At 41.6% G+C, this 16074-nt stretch overlaps 1 protein-coding gene across 5 annotated transcripts in view; it reads left to right on the top strand.

Annotated features, from left to right (window-relative positions):
• The window catches only part of TTC7B (tetratricopeptide repeat domain 7B), a 110536-nt gene that overhangs the window by 13038 nt on the left and 81424 nt on the right, over nucleotides 1-16074 (top strand). For all 5 annotated transcript variants that reach the window (XM_083732861.1, XM_083732862.1, XM_083732865.1 and 2 more), the window contains 3 exons: nucleotides 854-1022; nucleotides 4850-4980; nucleotides 9189-9310. In XM_083732861.1, coding sequence (XP_083588987.1) covers nucleotides 854-1022; nucleotides 4850-4980; nucleotides 9189-9310 — 422 coding nt within the window. The remainder of the gene's footprint in view (nucleotides 1-853; nucleotides 1023-4849; nucleotides 4981-9188; nucleotides 9311-16074) is intronic.

Consider the following 16074-nt stretch of genomic DNA (forward strand, 5'->3'; position numbering starts at 1 on the left):
CCCGCTCCCGTTGCCCAGTCCCTGTTCCTGCCTACCTAGCAGTTCGAAAGCACGTCAAAGTGCAAGTAGAAAATAGGTACCGCTCCAGCGGGAAGGTAAACAGTGTTTCCGTGCACTGCTCTGGTTGGCCAGAAGTGGCTTAGTCATGCTGGCCAATGATCTGGAAGCTGTCTGCGGATAAACGCCGGCTCCCTCGGTCAATAAAGCGAGATGAGCGGTACAACCCTGGAGACGTCTGCAACTGGACCTAATGGTCAGGGGTCCCTTTACCTTTAATGGTCGTTTGTTAAATTTTATTACAGTTTCATCCTTACAGTTTCATCCAGCAATCTAACAGCAATCTAACAGCAAATCTAACAGCAATCTAACAGCAAATTCCCAGCATTTCCCCCCCCCCCCCAGTGTTGTGGCACACTAATGGACAAAGGAATAAAACCCAGGATGGGGCTATGCAGATAAAGGGCTGTGCTGTGCAGAAAGGAGCTGGGAACAGGCATAAAAGTGCTATTTAGCTGGTATTTTGAAATAATAAAATTAATGGTAGCAACCGTTCATTTAGGGAAAAAGCTAATTAGTTCATTTTTCTTCCTCTTGTTTGGTATCTTTATTTCGGTTATGCAATTTTCACAGCTGCATTTTTGCTGCAAGGTGAAATGTTATGTAGGATGTTTTTGCGACTGTGTTAAAAATAAATTTCATGAGTGTAGTTATTTCCTGTGTTTTCAGTTGCAACGATTCCTCATCTTTAGAATATAAAACTATACACAATGCTAGGTAGAGTGTTTGGACAAGATAAGAATGCAGATAATGCTGTGTTTTCTTGGAGTAAATATATGCAATTTCTTTCCTCCAGCCAGAGTTCTTACAAGAAGCCAACTTGGTTATGGCCAAATCAAACTATATAGAAGGTGATTACAAAGAAGCTCTTAACATATATGCGAGAGTGGGTCTCGATGGCTTGCAGCTAGTAGCTGTACCTCCTTATCGGCTGAGGATGATAGCTGAAGCATATTCTACCAAAGGTAAGACGACTTTCAGTTCTTCCATGATTTTTCTCCCGCATCCCCTCCAAATAAAATGCATTGCACATTTGACCAAATTGAAACTTGGTCATGCTTGTTTCTGTTAACATTTTGGCTGCGTAGGAAGAAGCATGATTCTTTGCAAGAAGCAAATATAAGAAAACTAGTAATTCAGATTAATACATACACATCTTGGTCAAAGTATGTCCCACTCTCAGTGTTAACCTGTTAATTCAAAAGGCACCATGGTTCCAACAAGCAAGCAAGCAAGCAAGCAAGCAAGCAAGCAAGCAAGCAAGCAAGCAAGCAAGCAAGCAAGCAAGCTGTGACTTGTGTGATCATCATCTTGGAGCCACCTTCTCTTCCCCCAAACTGGTACATTGCAACTTTTGGTTTTTCCATCTCACAGAAGAGGAGGCGCGATCTAGTATGACTCTGTGGCTCTGACTTTACACTATTCATGCAAGTAGATGGGCATTTACAAGCAGTTATTTTGATCATGTTATCAGGAACACTTTTGAGGAACGTTATGCTTAATTTAGTTTAAGTTCACTAAAACTACAAGCTGGAAACTCATTGAATTAGAGACATGCTTTTCTTTCAGCAAAGGAACTCAAATTCAGGCAGCCCTGTATCAGGAAGTTTTTAATGTTTGATGTTTTATTATGTTTTTATATGTGTTGGAAGCCGCCCAGGGTGGCTGGGGTAACCCAGCCAGATGGGTGGGGTATAAATAATGAAATATTATTATTACTCTGTTGTTCTTTGAAGACATTGATTAATATGGGTTGGATCCAGGAAAAAGTGCACTGAAGGGGCTGGTGGGAGCTGACTTTCCTGCCCCAGTCTCTTCCAAGGATGAGGGGTCCCATTAAGTGGGGGTGGGATGTAGAATCCCAGAAAATCAGTTGTAGGTACCTTTTGCAAGCAGGTTATGAAAAAAAAATGGCTCTAATGACATTTGCATCATTGTAAATTATTGGTATTTATTGTAAGGCCTGGTATGATATGTATGGCTTGTCTTTGTGTGCTTGGGGCCATTATTTATAGTCTAGGAATAGACAAGGGTGGGAAGTTTGCAGGAATAGGTTGTCTAATCAAACCTTCATCTGTGATTTTGGAATATACCCCAGATTCCCAGCAAAAACATTGAATCTGAGTTGAGAATTGTACATTTTCAAGGCTTCCTGCAGCCATCCTGTCAGGGATGTTGGTTTCAGATAACTCCTTTTTGGAATATGTCTTGATGTTCCCTTCTACAAAAGTATCTTCCTTTTATATTCGTGCTGACGTACTTTATCATTATGAATAGCATCTAGAAGTTAAAAATGGGCAAGGATAGGTTTGGGTCGTTTCCCCCTGTGCAATACTGATGTAGTTTCTATAGGTGGCAGTGTTGCCCCAGCATCAAGATGTGTTCTGCAGTGTGCGTGCATAACAGAAAGCTGGGTCATTGTTTTGAGAACACAGCAGATTCTGTGCATTGGGGTATAGAATTTTTCATGCCTTGATGCATTTGGAATTGCTTCTTTTGTCTGGAAGAGCAAACATTTGCCATCTATGTGGTTTGTTTTTCTTCAGAGAGAGCAGACTCAGTGGCAGCATTGACAACTGATTCTAAATAATGTCTAAAATTAATCTGAGCGTTTGCATGCCCTGCACAGTTCAGTCCAACTGCTGGTCATATAGCTGTGAAGAGATTTTGCTGCCTAGCGTGGTAGGAGTGTAGGATACCTGATAGGCTTCCTATATAACAGTATTCGAGTTTGAAGGGGTGGGTAGATGTTAAAATTAATTTTAATGCTTTTAAAAATGTCTCTGATCTAGGAAAAAGATTAAGGTAAAAGTCACCCTACGAAAGGATTGTTTGGCTTGAGTGAAATGAGTAGATTTTTGCAGACAAGTTAATGTTGCAAAGTTGTTTTGAAAACCTACTCTCCCTTACACATTCGGACCTTGGTTTTTGAACAGCCTAGTTCTGGAACGTTTTGGCTCCCGAATGATCCAAACCTGGAAGTGACTGTTCCGGTTTTCGAATGTTCTTTTGAAAGTCGAACATCCAAAGGGGCTTCCATGCCTTTCAATTGGCTGCAGGAGCTTCCTGCAGCCAATCAGAAGCCGCACTTTGGAAGCGAACGCTTTGGAAGTCAAATGGACTTCTAGAACGGATTCTGTTTGACTTCCAAGGTACAACTGTACTTGCAACAAGCAAAATGAGGTATTGGCAGTGACATGCTAGCAAAAGGGAGGTTTCTGGGAAAACTTGCTCCTTAAGAAGGGGTCACAGGGAACCAAAATATTGGCACTTCCCTAATGCATCTGGGTAACACTGGTATGGATTGATGCCCAGAGATAGCTTGGTCAGATAGGATGAGGACAGCTCTCTTCACTTGTGTTGCTCCTAGGAGCTGTCCAGAGACCTACGTCACACATTCAGTGCTCCCCCCTCCAGCCTTTCCACTGTTGCCTGTAAACCATGATGACTGCACACTTGGAGAAACCTCCGTCCATCTGTCTCTTGGCCTTAAGAGGCCATTGGCCTTTTACTCCACTTCACTTTCCTCTCCAAACACAATGAGAACAAGCGTTACGGAGTTTCCCATCATTTCTAATTTCTTGCCTCTTATGATATTCTATGATAGATTTAAAAACGCTTGTTTTATTACCAGAAACAAATGTTAGCCTATTAAGCACTGAAGCCTTCTTTTATTCAATAAATAAGGAGTAAGGAATTCAGTTTTACAGTTTGTTGTTTCCTAAGCCCAGCACTGCCTCCTCCAGTGTCGTATCTTCCTCCCTGATTTCAGTAAGTATAGAATAGTTTACCGTATTTTTCGCACCATAGGGCGCACCGGACCATAGGGTCACCCAGTTTTTTTGGGGGGGGAAAGGGGAAAATTATTTCCCCCCCCAGGCGCGGGGCTGGGGCGGGGGAAGCTCGAGCTTCCCCTGACCCCAGCCCCCAAACAGGCAGCTCTCTGCAAGCCGTGGGAGTGCTCCCGCTGCTTGCGAAGAGGTCCGCGAAGCCTGGGCGCGCTGAGCTCCGCGCGCGCAGGCTTCGGCATGCTGGCAACTCTCCGCAAGCAGCGGGAGCCCAGCGCTGGGCTCCCGCTGCTTGCGGAGAGGTGTGCGAAGCCTGGAGAGCGTGAGGGGTCGGTGCGCACCGACCCCTCTCACTCTCCAGGCTTCAGCGAAAGCCTGCATTCGCACCATAGGACGCACACACATTTCCCCTTCATTTTTGGAGGGGAAAAAGTGCGTCCTATGGTGCGAAAAATACGGTACCTCTAGCAGAACAAACGTACCTACTAGCAGCCTTGTACCTAGCATCGCTTGGGAATTCTAAGAAAGCAAAAAATCAGTTCAGTTTTGAAAGGTAGAGACCACCGCCTGAACATAGACAAAAACCTGCTCCTCGATCTCAGAAACCGTCATGCAAAATTTTGTAAGGGTTTCCTTAGAGGTGTCCAAATGCAGAGTGAACAGAGAAACCACCTTCCAAAATATATAATGGATACTGTTCCGTATGCAGTCATACATTTTGGACTATCATCCAATAAACTACATGCACAGAAGTTAATTTAGTTTTCCAAACAGTAGGTCTGCCACAGTCTGGAAAAAGGTGGCGGCGGGGGGAAGACGTGCTTTGCTTTATCCATGGATTTTCTCAAATCAGATATACCCCTTGTTTTTCTGTTAGGTACAGCAGTTTACAAGGACACTACAGCACAATTAACTATTGTATTGGTTTCTCTGCTTGGCCAGTGAAAACAGGCTGCCTTAGCCCCTGATTATTTTATTTTCATTGAAATATCTTTTATTTTTAGGTCTTTGTCTAGAAAAGTTGCCAATTTCCTCTTCAACAAGTAACCTCCATGCAGATCGTGAACAAGAAATTATTATGTGCTATGAGAAGGCTGGGGATATAGCCCTTCTGTACCTCCAGGAGATAGAAAGGGTAAGATGGAATATCTAGTTCAGTTGAAATATTGGATGTGATTTATTCCATAGTAGGACATAATGCCTAGTGCAGTCCTCTTCAAGGTAAGCTCAAGGTGATATGCATGGTTCTCCCCCTCCCCTTTTAATGCTCACGACATTAAAATGTACGTTGTTCTAAACTTTTTTTAACATTGTGTTTTTATTGTTGTAACCAACCCTGCCACCTTAGGTTGAAGGGCAGGTAAGAAATTATAATAACAGTCACCATCACAGCCCTGTGAGATAGGTTAGACTGAAAACCAGTGATTGGCTAAAGGTCACCCAATGAGTTTCATGGCTGAGAAGGGATTTGAACCCTATACTCCCAGAGTGCAAAACTCTAACCGAGGCATAGGCAAACTCGGCCCCCCAGGTGTTTTGGGACTACAACTCCCATCATCCCTGACCACTGGTCCTGTTAGTTAGGGATGATGGGAGTTGTAGTCCAAAACATCTGGAGGGCCAAGTTTGCCTATGCCTGCTCTAACCACTAAACCACACCATACTCCCAGATCATAAGGATTGCAGAAAATACCTATAAAGCACATTGCACATATTCACTGGTATAAAATGCTATTAAATCATTTTTATATAACTTAGGGTAGTATCGGCCATCATGTTTATTCATGAAACCTAAAGATCGAAAAACTAAATTTATGTTTACTTACTTGGACTAGTTTTAACTGTATAAATTCATGTACCGTATTTTTCGTTCTATAACACGCACCAGACCATAACACGCATGTAGTTTTTAGAGGAGGAAAACAAGAAAAAAAATATTCTAAACAAAATAGTGGATATATGATTTTTGTGGTTCATGCTGTGGCCACAGAATGTGATCTGACAGTGAGTTTGGAGTAGCCCAATGCAAAAATCCTGAGGATCCATGTGGATCCATGCTTTGTAACCACGGAGGAGGGAAGGAAGGGGAACCATGGATCCTCTGCTCACGACTGCAGCAGATCCCCCCCGCCACCCGCAGGCATTCGCTCCATAACACGCACAGACATTTCCCCTTACTTTCTAGGAGGAAAAAAGTGAGTGTTGTGGTGCAAAAAATACGGTACATACTTTGGTTTGTGAAAGAGGACTATAGAGCTGGAAAGGACTGGATCGTTCCATTAGGCCAACACTTGTGCTAAGAAAATGTTCCTTCACACGAGCCACATTAGCATATAATGACAAATTATGGTTTTGTGCTGTGTGGATGAGTTTCTGTGCACTCAGACAAAGCATTAGACATACCCCCTTGGCCTTCTGCATTGGGGGGAGAATGTCTGCTTAGTGTTACATAAGAAACGGGGACCCCGGTTTACAACGAACCCTGGTTAGTTTCTAAGCAAACCAACTTCAAACCATAGGTTATAAAGCTTTCTTGTTTAATAAGACATATTCACATTGAGAAGGGCTGTGGCTCAGTAGTTTCTTGTGATTCCTGAACCATCTCAGGGAAAAGTAGCAGTGTTGGTATGGTACTGATCTTGATTAAAAACCTACGTTGGCCATAAATTCAAAAGGTTACTTTGAGGATGTCATTCTGTCCTGGCTTTTGCATTTCAGGTATTAGTGAAAAGAGAAAGATCTGGGTGAGATGCTCAGAGCATGCCAGTTTTGATTTATGCATGATTTTGATTAAAAAAAATTATCAGTAGCATATTGTGATCAGCAATGCAATTCTGCACCTTAATTTCTCCTGAAATTTCCAGAAACTTGTTTGCCATCTAAAATAGAGCACCTCTTGTTACTTTAAGTAAAGCATTAATTTACAGCTTTGATGCCTAATTCACTATTTGGAGACATTTACTGAAGATTAAATAACTCAGTCTTTGACCCCTGTGTGCATTATTTTAATAAATCTGGCTGCATGCCAGAATAGGATATCTCATTATTTGCTGGAACTGAGCTCCTATTGATGGCTCATTTCTTTACACATTCCAGCTGAAAATAATCCAACATCATGTGCTGTTCAGCACTTTTTGTTCAGAATGCTGTGACTTTTTATCACTGTCTCAAGGTTATGACAGTGTGGCTTGCGTAACTCACAGGAAAACGCCTAAGGGTTCACGTGGTAAAAAGAATCTTTCACCAAAAATGTACCAGTAGTGTGTGGTGGAAAATGTGTTGCAGCTTTGTTCTTAATGAAAGCTGGCATGCCTGAGTGGCTTATTGGTTGTGTAATCTTAAACTATAACACAGAATTTGTAGTCCTGAAGTATATGCAGACTCCTGGATTTTATTTATGACCTTGTGTTTCATTTTCCCAACCTGTTAAATTGAATTCATAGGAATGTGCTGGAGTTTATCTGGTTTTAAAACATAAAAATCCTCCGAAAGAACTTTTTAATCCATTCTTTCCTCAGTGGTCTCAACAGCTGTTTACCACTTGTTTAAGGAAGTTGGGTTCTTGCTATCTTTGTTTATAAGATTTTGCCAGCCTCAAAGTCAGGCATAAAACACTAAAATAGAGTAAGAAAGCATCAGTTACAGAAATCGTAAAATAAAAACAGGACAGTGGGACCAGGAAGTGAAACTTTGATGAAAGCAGCAAATTGGGCCATTAAATGGAATCACATTAACATAAAATGCAGTTAAAGGCAAGGGAGAACAGGATGGGCATGGAAGTAATTTTGAGTGCTATAGCAGTTTAGATTAGCCTTTGCCAACCACATGTTTAGAGCTACAACTTCCATCAGCTGCGCTGGTTGGGGCTGTTGGGCATGGGAGTAGCCAGGATTATTGTTGTGGGGGCAGGACTTCGTTAGGAGGGGCATAACCGACGTGATTGGCCAGTTGGGTAAGTATTTCTATAGTTTTACTTGGGGTGCAGCTGCGCCTATGCTGTTGGGAGTCCAAAATATCTGGAGTGCTTCCAGGAAGAAAAGCAAGTGAGTCTGGGCCAAACAGCATCGGCCTTTTCTTGGCCCTTGCCCCATCCCCAGCTGGCAGCCCATTGTCCTTCCGAGGTGTGGACAGGACGATAGTCACCCTGTAGCCAGGTGGGTGGCACCTAGCCAGGTAATCCCATGCGGTGTCGCAAACCGCGTGAGGGGGTGAGCGGACATTTTTTAGTCGATCGGGGGAGGGGAGCTGCACCCATGCTGTTGGGAGTCCAGAATACCTGGAGTGGTTTCAGGGTAAAGGTAAAGGGACCCCGACTCTGGGGTTGCGGCGCTCATCTCGCTTTATTGGCCAAGGCAGCCGGCGTACAGCTTCCGGGTCATGTGGCCAGCATGACTAAGCCGCTTCTGGAGAACCAGAGCAGCGCACGGAAACACCGTTTACCTTCCCGCCTCAGCAGTACCTATTTATCTACTTGCACTTTGACGTGCTTTCAAACTGCTAGGTTGGCAGGAGGGCTTCAGGTTGGCAAAGGCTAAATTGTGAGCCCATTTGAAAGTAATGCTAAACCACGGTTTAGCACAAACTTGATGAGACTCCATGAGCCTGAGCAAAATATGGGGCTCATGCATTTAGTTTAGTTTCACTTTCAAAGAGTCTCTGTTTAGCGTTATGGATGACTTGGGGATTGTGGTTTATAACAAAGCAATGGTCAGTACAGGAGCAGCTAACCAGGAGCACAGTTTAGCAACTATCCAGTGCTTTGCCGTTAACCAAGATCGGCAGATGGTATGCAGTGCTAAGCCAAGAGTTGACTGCTGGAGTGAGAGTGTGGTTGCCAGCCTCAGGGTTTTAGAATCCCCACATACTCATACTTCATATTCAGGCCAGTAGAAGTTTAGAGTTGGAGTTGCAATGACCAGCACACTCTTCCGAGATTTGGGAAAGACTCAGAGAGTGTGAGCTGCCTCTACAGTAAGCCCCAAACAAAGAAGTGCTGGGACAGTGGCTCAGAACCTTAAAAAAATTAATTTATTTAGTGCTTCCCAGGTTCCCTCTCATCTGGGGATGCAAGAATAAGTGGGAGGTTGGTGGTAGCAACTCCTGTACTGTGGAGTAAAACCTACTGCACACCAGCACACCAGGACTGTTGTGTTGCGGTTGCGCAACGAAGGGAGTGTGAGAGCCTCTCTTGGGCACCCACCACTATTGTCACATATGGAACAGAATATAGACATTGAGATGATAAAAGGAACGTATGAAGATCAATACTGTGTGTGTAAGTTGACTTGGGAGAAAGGTAGTAACTTGGGTAATTTCGATTTATTCCATTGTGTGATCACCCAGGTAATCATGGCCAATATACAGAACAGAAGCCCTAAGCCAGGGCCTGCGGCACATGAACAAGAACTTGGATATTTTTTAGAAACAGGACTTCAGAGAGCCCATGTCTTGTACTTCAAAAATGGGTAAGACTTAGTTCAATATTCTCCTTGATCATAAATTTAAGAATCTGCCAGAAAGTGAACTGGGCCAGCCTTGGGTTATGTCTTAATATTTCAAAAGTATAGATACTTTGAAAATATTAACTCCTTCGTGACAGTCAATTTTTCATTGCACAATAATTTGAATTGTGTGCAAAACAGATCCTTCAGTATGTTTTATGGGAATGTAATCGGTTACAAAAATTTTTATTAAAGATTTCCCCATTTGGTGGTAAAGTTTTAGTATTGAAGAATGCTAGAAAAAGAAGAGTTGTTGATCTTAAAACTTTTTTTCCAAATCACTTCAGTTACCACTTATTTTAATATTGTGCTGCAGGATAAACGTGCATGAAGACCAACAGTATGTATATGCATATTTCCATTTGTGACTACTCAGTAGATCCTTGTAGACTCTGCATGTCAGGTCATCCATAATTTTGCAATAACCTCCCTAAGAATAGTTTACTAAGGTATATAAGAAATCCAAATGCTACAGAAAATGAAGAAAGGAATTCAAGCCTCTGTTCATTTTTGAAGGCTTCAAAACTTGGTGCACTAGGTTTTAGATTAGTTTGCTACTCCCACAACCCTCTGAAAGATGTGACTATTATAACATTTTAGATTCAAGTCAACCTTTATAGGAAGAGTAGAATATCCTGTTGTGTTGGTAAACTGTGTTTGATATAAATGTCGTAGCTGGTGAAAAGCACTCCAAGTTTTGAAACATAGCATGTAATTGCTCATTTGAGTTTTATAGGTCCCATTTTTAGTGTTTTGAGAACCAATATGGAATAATGCATGGCCTCTGAGTTGTACTGTAGTTCTGATGCCATTATTTAATTGGACGAAAAATGGAATATTAAGATTTCATTTTTCGAGTACCCCTAGTAAATAAGGTTGCCAAGAGGGAAGGGGAGGAAGGAAATGTTGTGCTTTATTTCAGTTTTTAGTGGGAAATACTGGAAAAGAATGAGCTACAGAATGCATGTTCCTAAAACTTTGCATAGGAGAAATATAGGAATTTTCGTATTTAAGTACACTGATAGTTTGCGTAATCTGGGCTTAGGGTTGGTGGGCTGATCACAATGAACTAGTTTTATTCCAGTTCAAGAAACTAGTAGTGGACTCTGGTCCACAAAATAAATTTGTTAATCTTTAAGGTGCCTCAAGACTTCTTGTTGTGTTTGCTGCAACAGAAACAGACTAGCACCGCTACTACTTGGTAAATTATTCACCCTGAGAATTCATTTCTTCCTACAAAACATCAATTACTAGCTGGCTTCTGTTCTGAAGAATTAAGGCCATTTCCTACACTCTTGTGTTTGTTCCTCAGAGTGAAGGTTTCATACTTGTGCTCTTAATTAACCAAAGATCTATGAATATGGCCCTTTCAACCATCCAGTTTTCATTCTGGAAGTAACTTGGTGCAATCTTATGTGAAAATGCTAGATTTAGAAGTGGCTTGTAGATATGTTATCAATATAAGTGGCTAAGGTTGGGTGTTTGACCTCTTCAGAAACATTTCCCTGATCATGTGTTTTTAAAGTATCAACATCATGGCAACAAATAAGATTATATGCTGGTCTGGCACTAATTGCAAAATAACCACACAAATAACCACAGCTGCTATTGTGAAATAATTACATTAATTCTAAAAATGTAATGAATTGTATATTTTATTACATTTTTATTCTGTTCTACTGGGACCTGAAGGGGGATCCCCTTTCCCCCATTTTATCCACACAACCACCTGATGCAGGTTAGCCTGTGTGTGTGTGTGTGTGTGTGTGTGACTGGCCCAGCACCACTTTGCGAGTTTCAGGGTGGAAAGTGGGCACGAACCTTGTTCTTCCTGGTCTTAGTCGGACATCTTCTCACTAGGCAGTGTCTTTTACCATTGATGGTTGTTTGTGAAACACCTGCAGTTATAGGAGAAGCTTTGCTTTGCTGCTATATCTGCCCATGTCTTCTGCCCTTGCAAATTACACCATCATTACAGGAAAGAAAGAAACAAACAAACAAACAAAGAAAGAAGAGAGAGAGAGAGAGAGAGAGAGAGAGAGAGAGAGAGAAAGAAAGAGAGAGGTTACCATCTACACAATGCCATTTTGGGAATATTTCACAGTATTTGATCATGGTCAAATAATAAGTGGTCAGTTGAAAATATTTGACTAGTCAATTGACTGGCATATCAACCAAATAACATGCTATTTATATGTTGTTGGAATCCATCTGCCTCAAGAGACAATGGAGTGCACCTCTGGGGGTGCAAGCCTGGGCAGTGTGCCTGGAGATCCTGGGCTGCACAGACGACAAGCCTTCCCTCCCACCCCAGTCTTGCTGATGTGCTCCAAAGAAAAGCAGAATAAGCTTGGCTGCAGGAGATGCCAGAGGGAAGCATACAAGGCGCCATCCCACCGTCTTAGGGACTCCACTCTGGATTTGTGAAGGGTTTACTCCTTAGACTTTTCTTCTCCCAAAGATATCTCAAAAGGCAGTGCAGGTTTAGAGTGTTCCTTCTCCTAGATGGGCTACTTCTCCAGGTTGGTGAGCTCCATCTGTCCCTCACTTCCCTCTACAGCATATGCAGGAGCCGCCTTCTTGACTGTTGGACCCTCTATTGGTCTCAGTCCGCTCATTCTGCTTGAACCTGTCTTTGCATGCAGGGAAAATCCCTAACTCACCAGGGGTTTGAGACCTATTGGCTACCGTCACCTGGTCTAGCCAGCATGTCAATCATTTAGGATTGTACACCATTCCAGGAACTGAGGTTATGCATTGCAGTTTATGTCTCATTGTAGTGAGTCTTTCTAGGTATATCTGTTTTGTAACTTACAATTTTCATCGCCATAGTGCAAACACAAATAATTTTTTTGAAGAAGGTCTTCAAATCAATCCTCACTCTGAGTGATAATATTGAACAGTTTTGATGCAAGACACTTGGTTTGGCTATTCCAATTCATCCCCCATTGTTTTGATATCCATTTGTGCAGGAATCTTTATTTTCTCCTAAATACCTCATTCATTGCCTTCCCTTATAAAGATGGCTTTCTTTTTTCATACATGGCCAGTCTAATGGGAAAAAAACATATTATATTTTGGGCCATTTCACACATTTCTATTTTTTTTAGCTGCTCAACTCATCTGTTATAAGTGTACACTTAAAATGGATTATGTGAATGCAGTAAATGTGTAACAGAGCAGTTATTGATTGTGGCTCCCTATTGAGTGTGCCCTTGCTGGCAAACTTGTCTACCTGGGTGCAACATAAAATGGGCCGAAACACAGAAAATCCTAGGATGTTTTCATACACTTTCTGCTGGTGCTTCTTTGTATTCACAGTTGTGACACATGTTAGATTTTTTAATATGTGTGTTTTCCAGCTGTCTGTAGGAAATGGTTGCAATGGAAGTAGGAATTTGACACAACATTAGCATTTTCATCAATGATAGACCATTGAAAACTGGATTGCATGTAAAGAGATACTTTTAAAAGCATTAAATGGAAGGTTGAGTTAGCAGTGAAGTCTGTCATTTCTCACAGATTTGGCTTCCAGAGTTCTTTGGGCAGCTGAGTCTGTTTGAATGCATTTGAACTTTGTTGAACAATGTGAATGATTGCACTCTCACCATGTTGATCACTATTGCTGTGTTTATGGGAGTGTATATGAGAGGGAGAAAAACACAATTTGGAAAATTTGCAAAGATACTAGCATCTGTAAAAAGGTTAGACTCATTGCACTGGTGGGTGTTGTATATTGTTGCTTATTGAAGCAGAATAATTTATCTTAAGGTGGACCAAGTGACCCATTTAATTGGTTCCATTATTAGCTGTTTCTGTGAAGGTTTTCTTTTAAACAGAAATGTTAACCTGCTGTTAGAGACACTAATGAAACTTTGAAGATCCATTACCTTTTAGGTAAACTGAAACAGCAAGTAGGAGCATTTAGAAGAGACATGGAAAATCAATTATCTTCTCGAAGTCTGACCCTGTTTTATAACCATATATAATTTGTACACTTCAGGTTGTCATTAATTTCTTCTCCCCAAAAGAAGAGAAAAATGAAAAAAAAAAAGAATGGTATTGTATTCACTGGCTGCGGTCGCATGTCATGCTGTACCATAGTTTAGTATGACATGCTCAAGCGGGAATGAGCCATAGTGAGCCTCAGGCTTGTGTGCTTTGTCCCTCTCATCCTGTCATTGTCATACTATAGTTACTGAAGCTGGCTTGTTTAAATAGTTAGGATTAATCACAGCAGAAGGGAAAGCTCCAGACTCCTTCTCCTGACTGCATGGGAAGAAGGGATCATGTGAGTTCAAGGATTGTGGTGACTCATTCCTGCTCATGCACATCATATGAAACTATGGGTTGGTGCCAATATGCAAATGCAGGCTCTCTTTCATAACAGTATTCTGAATATTAAAATTACATTAAAGACTATGGTATCTGAAGAAGTGTGCATGCACACAAAAGCTCATACCAATAACTAACTTAGTTGATCTCTAAGGTGCTACTGGAAGGATTTTTTAATTTTTTAATTTAATTTTATTTATTTTATTTTGTTTCAACTATGAACAGAGTTATTCATTATAAGCAACTTTTTCTGGTTGCTTATCCAGTTGTCACTTTGCCCAGGGGGTCTTGCTCCGACCCTCAGTCCAAAGTGGTAAAAGCCTTTTATCAAAGCACTTTCCCAAGAGAGCAGGGTTCAAGGTCTGGCACGGAGAATCAGTTGTAAGTCCACAATGTGATTCAGCAGCAAGATCAGGAAACAGTCAAGAGGTCAGTGTCACATTGATATATCACAGGTTGAATATCCCAGTAAGGCAGGTAACTAGAATGGAGAAAAAGGAACTAGAGGTCTATGTTGTTTCCAGCAACTGGCAAACTCAAGAGCGAGACCTTATATACTGTGGCCTCCTAGACCATACCCATATTGACCCAAGGATTGTTTCCTCACAAGTGGAGTGACAAATCTTGGTCCATAAGTTTGTGCTGTGTTGTTGTTCTTGGGTCTAGCCCTGGCCTTTCAGCATTCTTGAGGACAACTGGGTGGCCCAACGTCTCCCTCTGACAGTTCCAAGGGGTTTTCAGCTGGTCTTCCAGAAGAAGACCTATCAAGGTGATCCTCAGCACTGGTTCTAGAATACCCCACCTGCTCCTCAAATGGAATATCTAGTTAGTTATCTGAAGACCCAGTGCCTGGCACCAAGTCAGAGCTAGGTCTGTTTTACAGTTTAAAAGAAGGGATGTCATAGTTTTGGATTTCCACAGGACTCAGTAGAAACCTGTTTGTCTCCTTCCTGCTGGATACAGATGGGAGTAATACACCAATCCAGAAAATGAGAAATCTATATGCGCCTTGCACCTCTGCTCATCATAATATCCACCCCCTAGAAAGGGAAGCCTGGATTGGGCAAATGAGAGTCACCCACAACCTTCCATTTCCTAGTTTGCTTCTTATTCATTTACCGGTGAGAGAGGAAATGGGAGCTCTCTTGAGCCCTACAGGGATCCTTCCATGTAGAGGTAATGTACGTGAGGCCAAAAGAATATCATGCCTATCTCTCTATACTGAATTCGGCCTCATTTATCACCATGCTGATGACCAAGTGTGCAAAGCTACTCTTTGCAGTCACATTCACATGAGTGACAATTAATCAATAACTTCAGCATTCAGGCATAGCCCAGCATGTATTAATTGGTTCAAGGGAGGAATGAGAGGCATATTGTTTTTTCTTTTGTAAACTACTCTTCACTGGCATTTACCTCCTTCCTTGCCTTTCTCTTTTAATTAACTTGGAATCTCTTTCTGCAACGATCATCATTCTTTCTCATTGCTCTGATCGCATCACCCTTTGCTTTATATCCTTGGGTATGACTTTATATACCTGGACTGACTCCCTGCAACTTTTAGTCTGGTTTATTAACAGGGGTAGTAAATCAGTTGTTTTCCCTTGCCTTTATGGATAACGCTTTCATTAGAACTGCAGTGAACAGAAAAATACGTCTGAATCAAAGGGAATAGAACATCTCCTTAGACATTCAGGGAAGATAACCTGTTAGGGGTATTGTTTTGCATCTCCTAAAGCTGCTTGTACCATGTCATGCATTCTCAGTGTTGTCTGAAGCTGATTTTGCAATGGAATACCAATGAGAAATTTCTATACTATAAAGCCTAGATGTTTCACAATGAAATTCCACACTGTATTTTTTAAAATGCAGAATGAAGCATTTGTGCTATAAAGTCAAGTGAACAACAACAGAATTTCATTTCATTAATTTCTAACTTTTTTAACCAAGTTTATGCTCAGTGTTTGAATGACTTCCACATTTTTGTGTGGTTAATAGTTTGAACCTGCAAATTTGTTAAATTGCTGTTGTGCAGGGTCAGTAGGATTGCAAAAGTATTTTATTGGCTGACACTATGGACTTAATTTGGGGTTCTCTCTAAAGGCTGTGAAGGAACAGGATATGCTTTAAGCAATAGCAACAGTGTTATTTAAAAAGCAAGACCTTCTGTTTATTTCAATTAGAATGGTTGCAAACCAATAGCCTCAGTCTTGAGACTGCTAGCTATGTGGCAGCTCCTACAGTAAGGGTGGATGGTAGACTATAGCTCTGGTTACCGTATTTTTCGCCCTATAGGACGCACTGTCCCATTAGGCGCACCTAGTTTTTTTTGGTGGGGGGGAAATAAAGGGAAAAAAATATTTCCCTCCCAGGCGCGGAGCTGGGGCGGGGGA

Source organism: Podarcis gaigeae, assembly GCF_964106915.1.
Source record: "Podarcis gaigeae genome assembly, chromosome: 1".
Taxonomy (NCBI): domain Eukaryota; kingdom Metazoa; phylum Chordata; class Lepidosauria; order Squamata; family Lacertidae; genus Podarcis; species Podarcis gaigeae.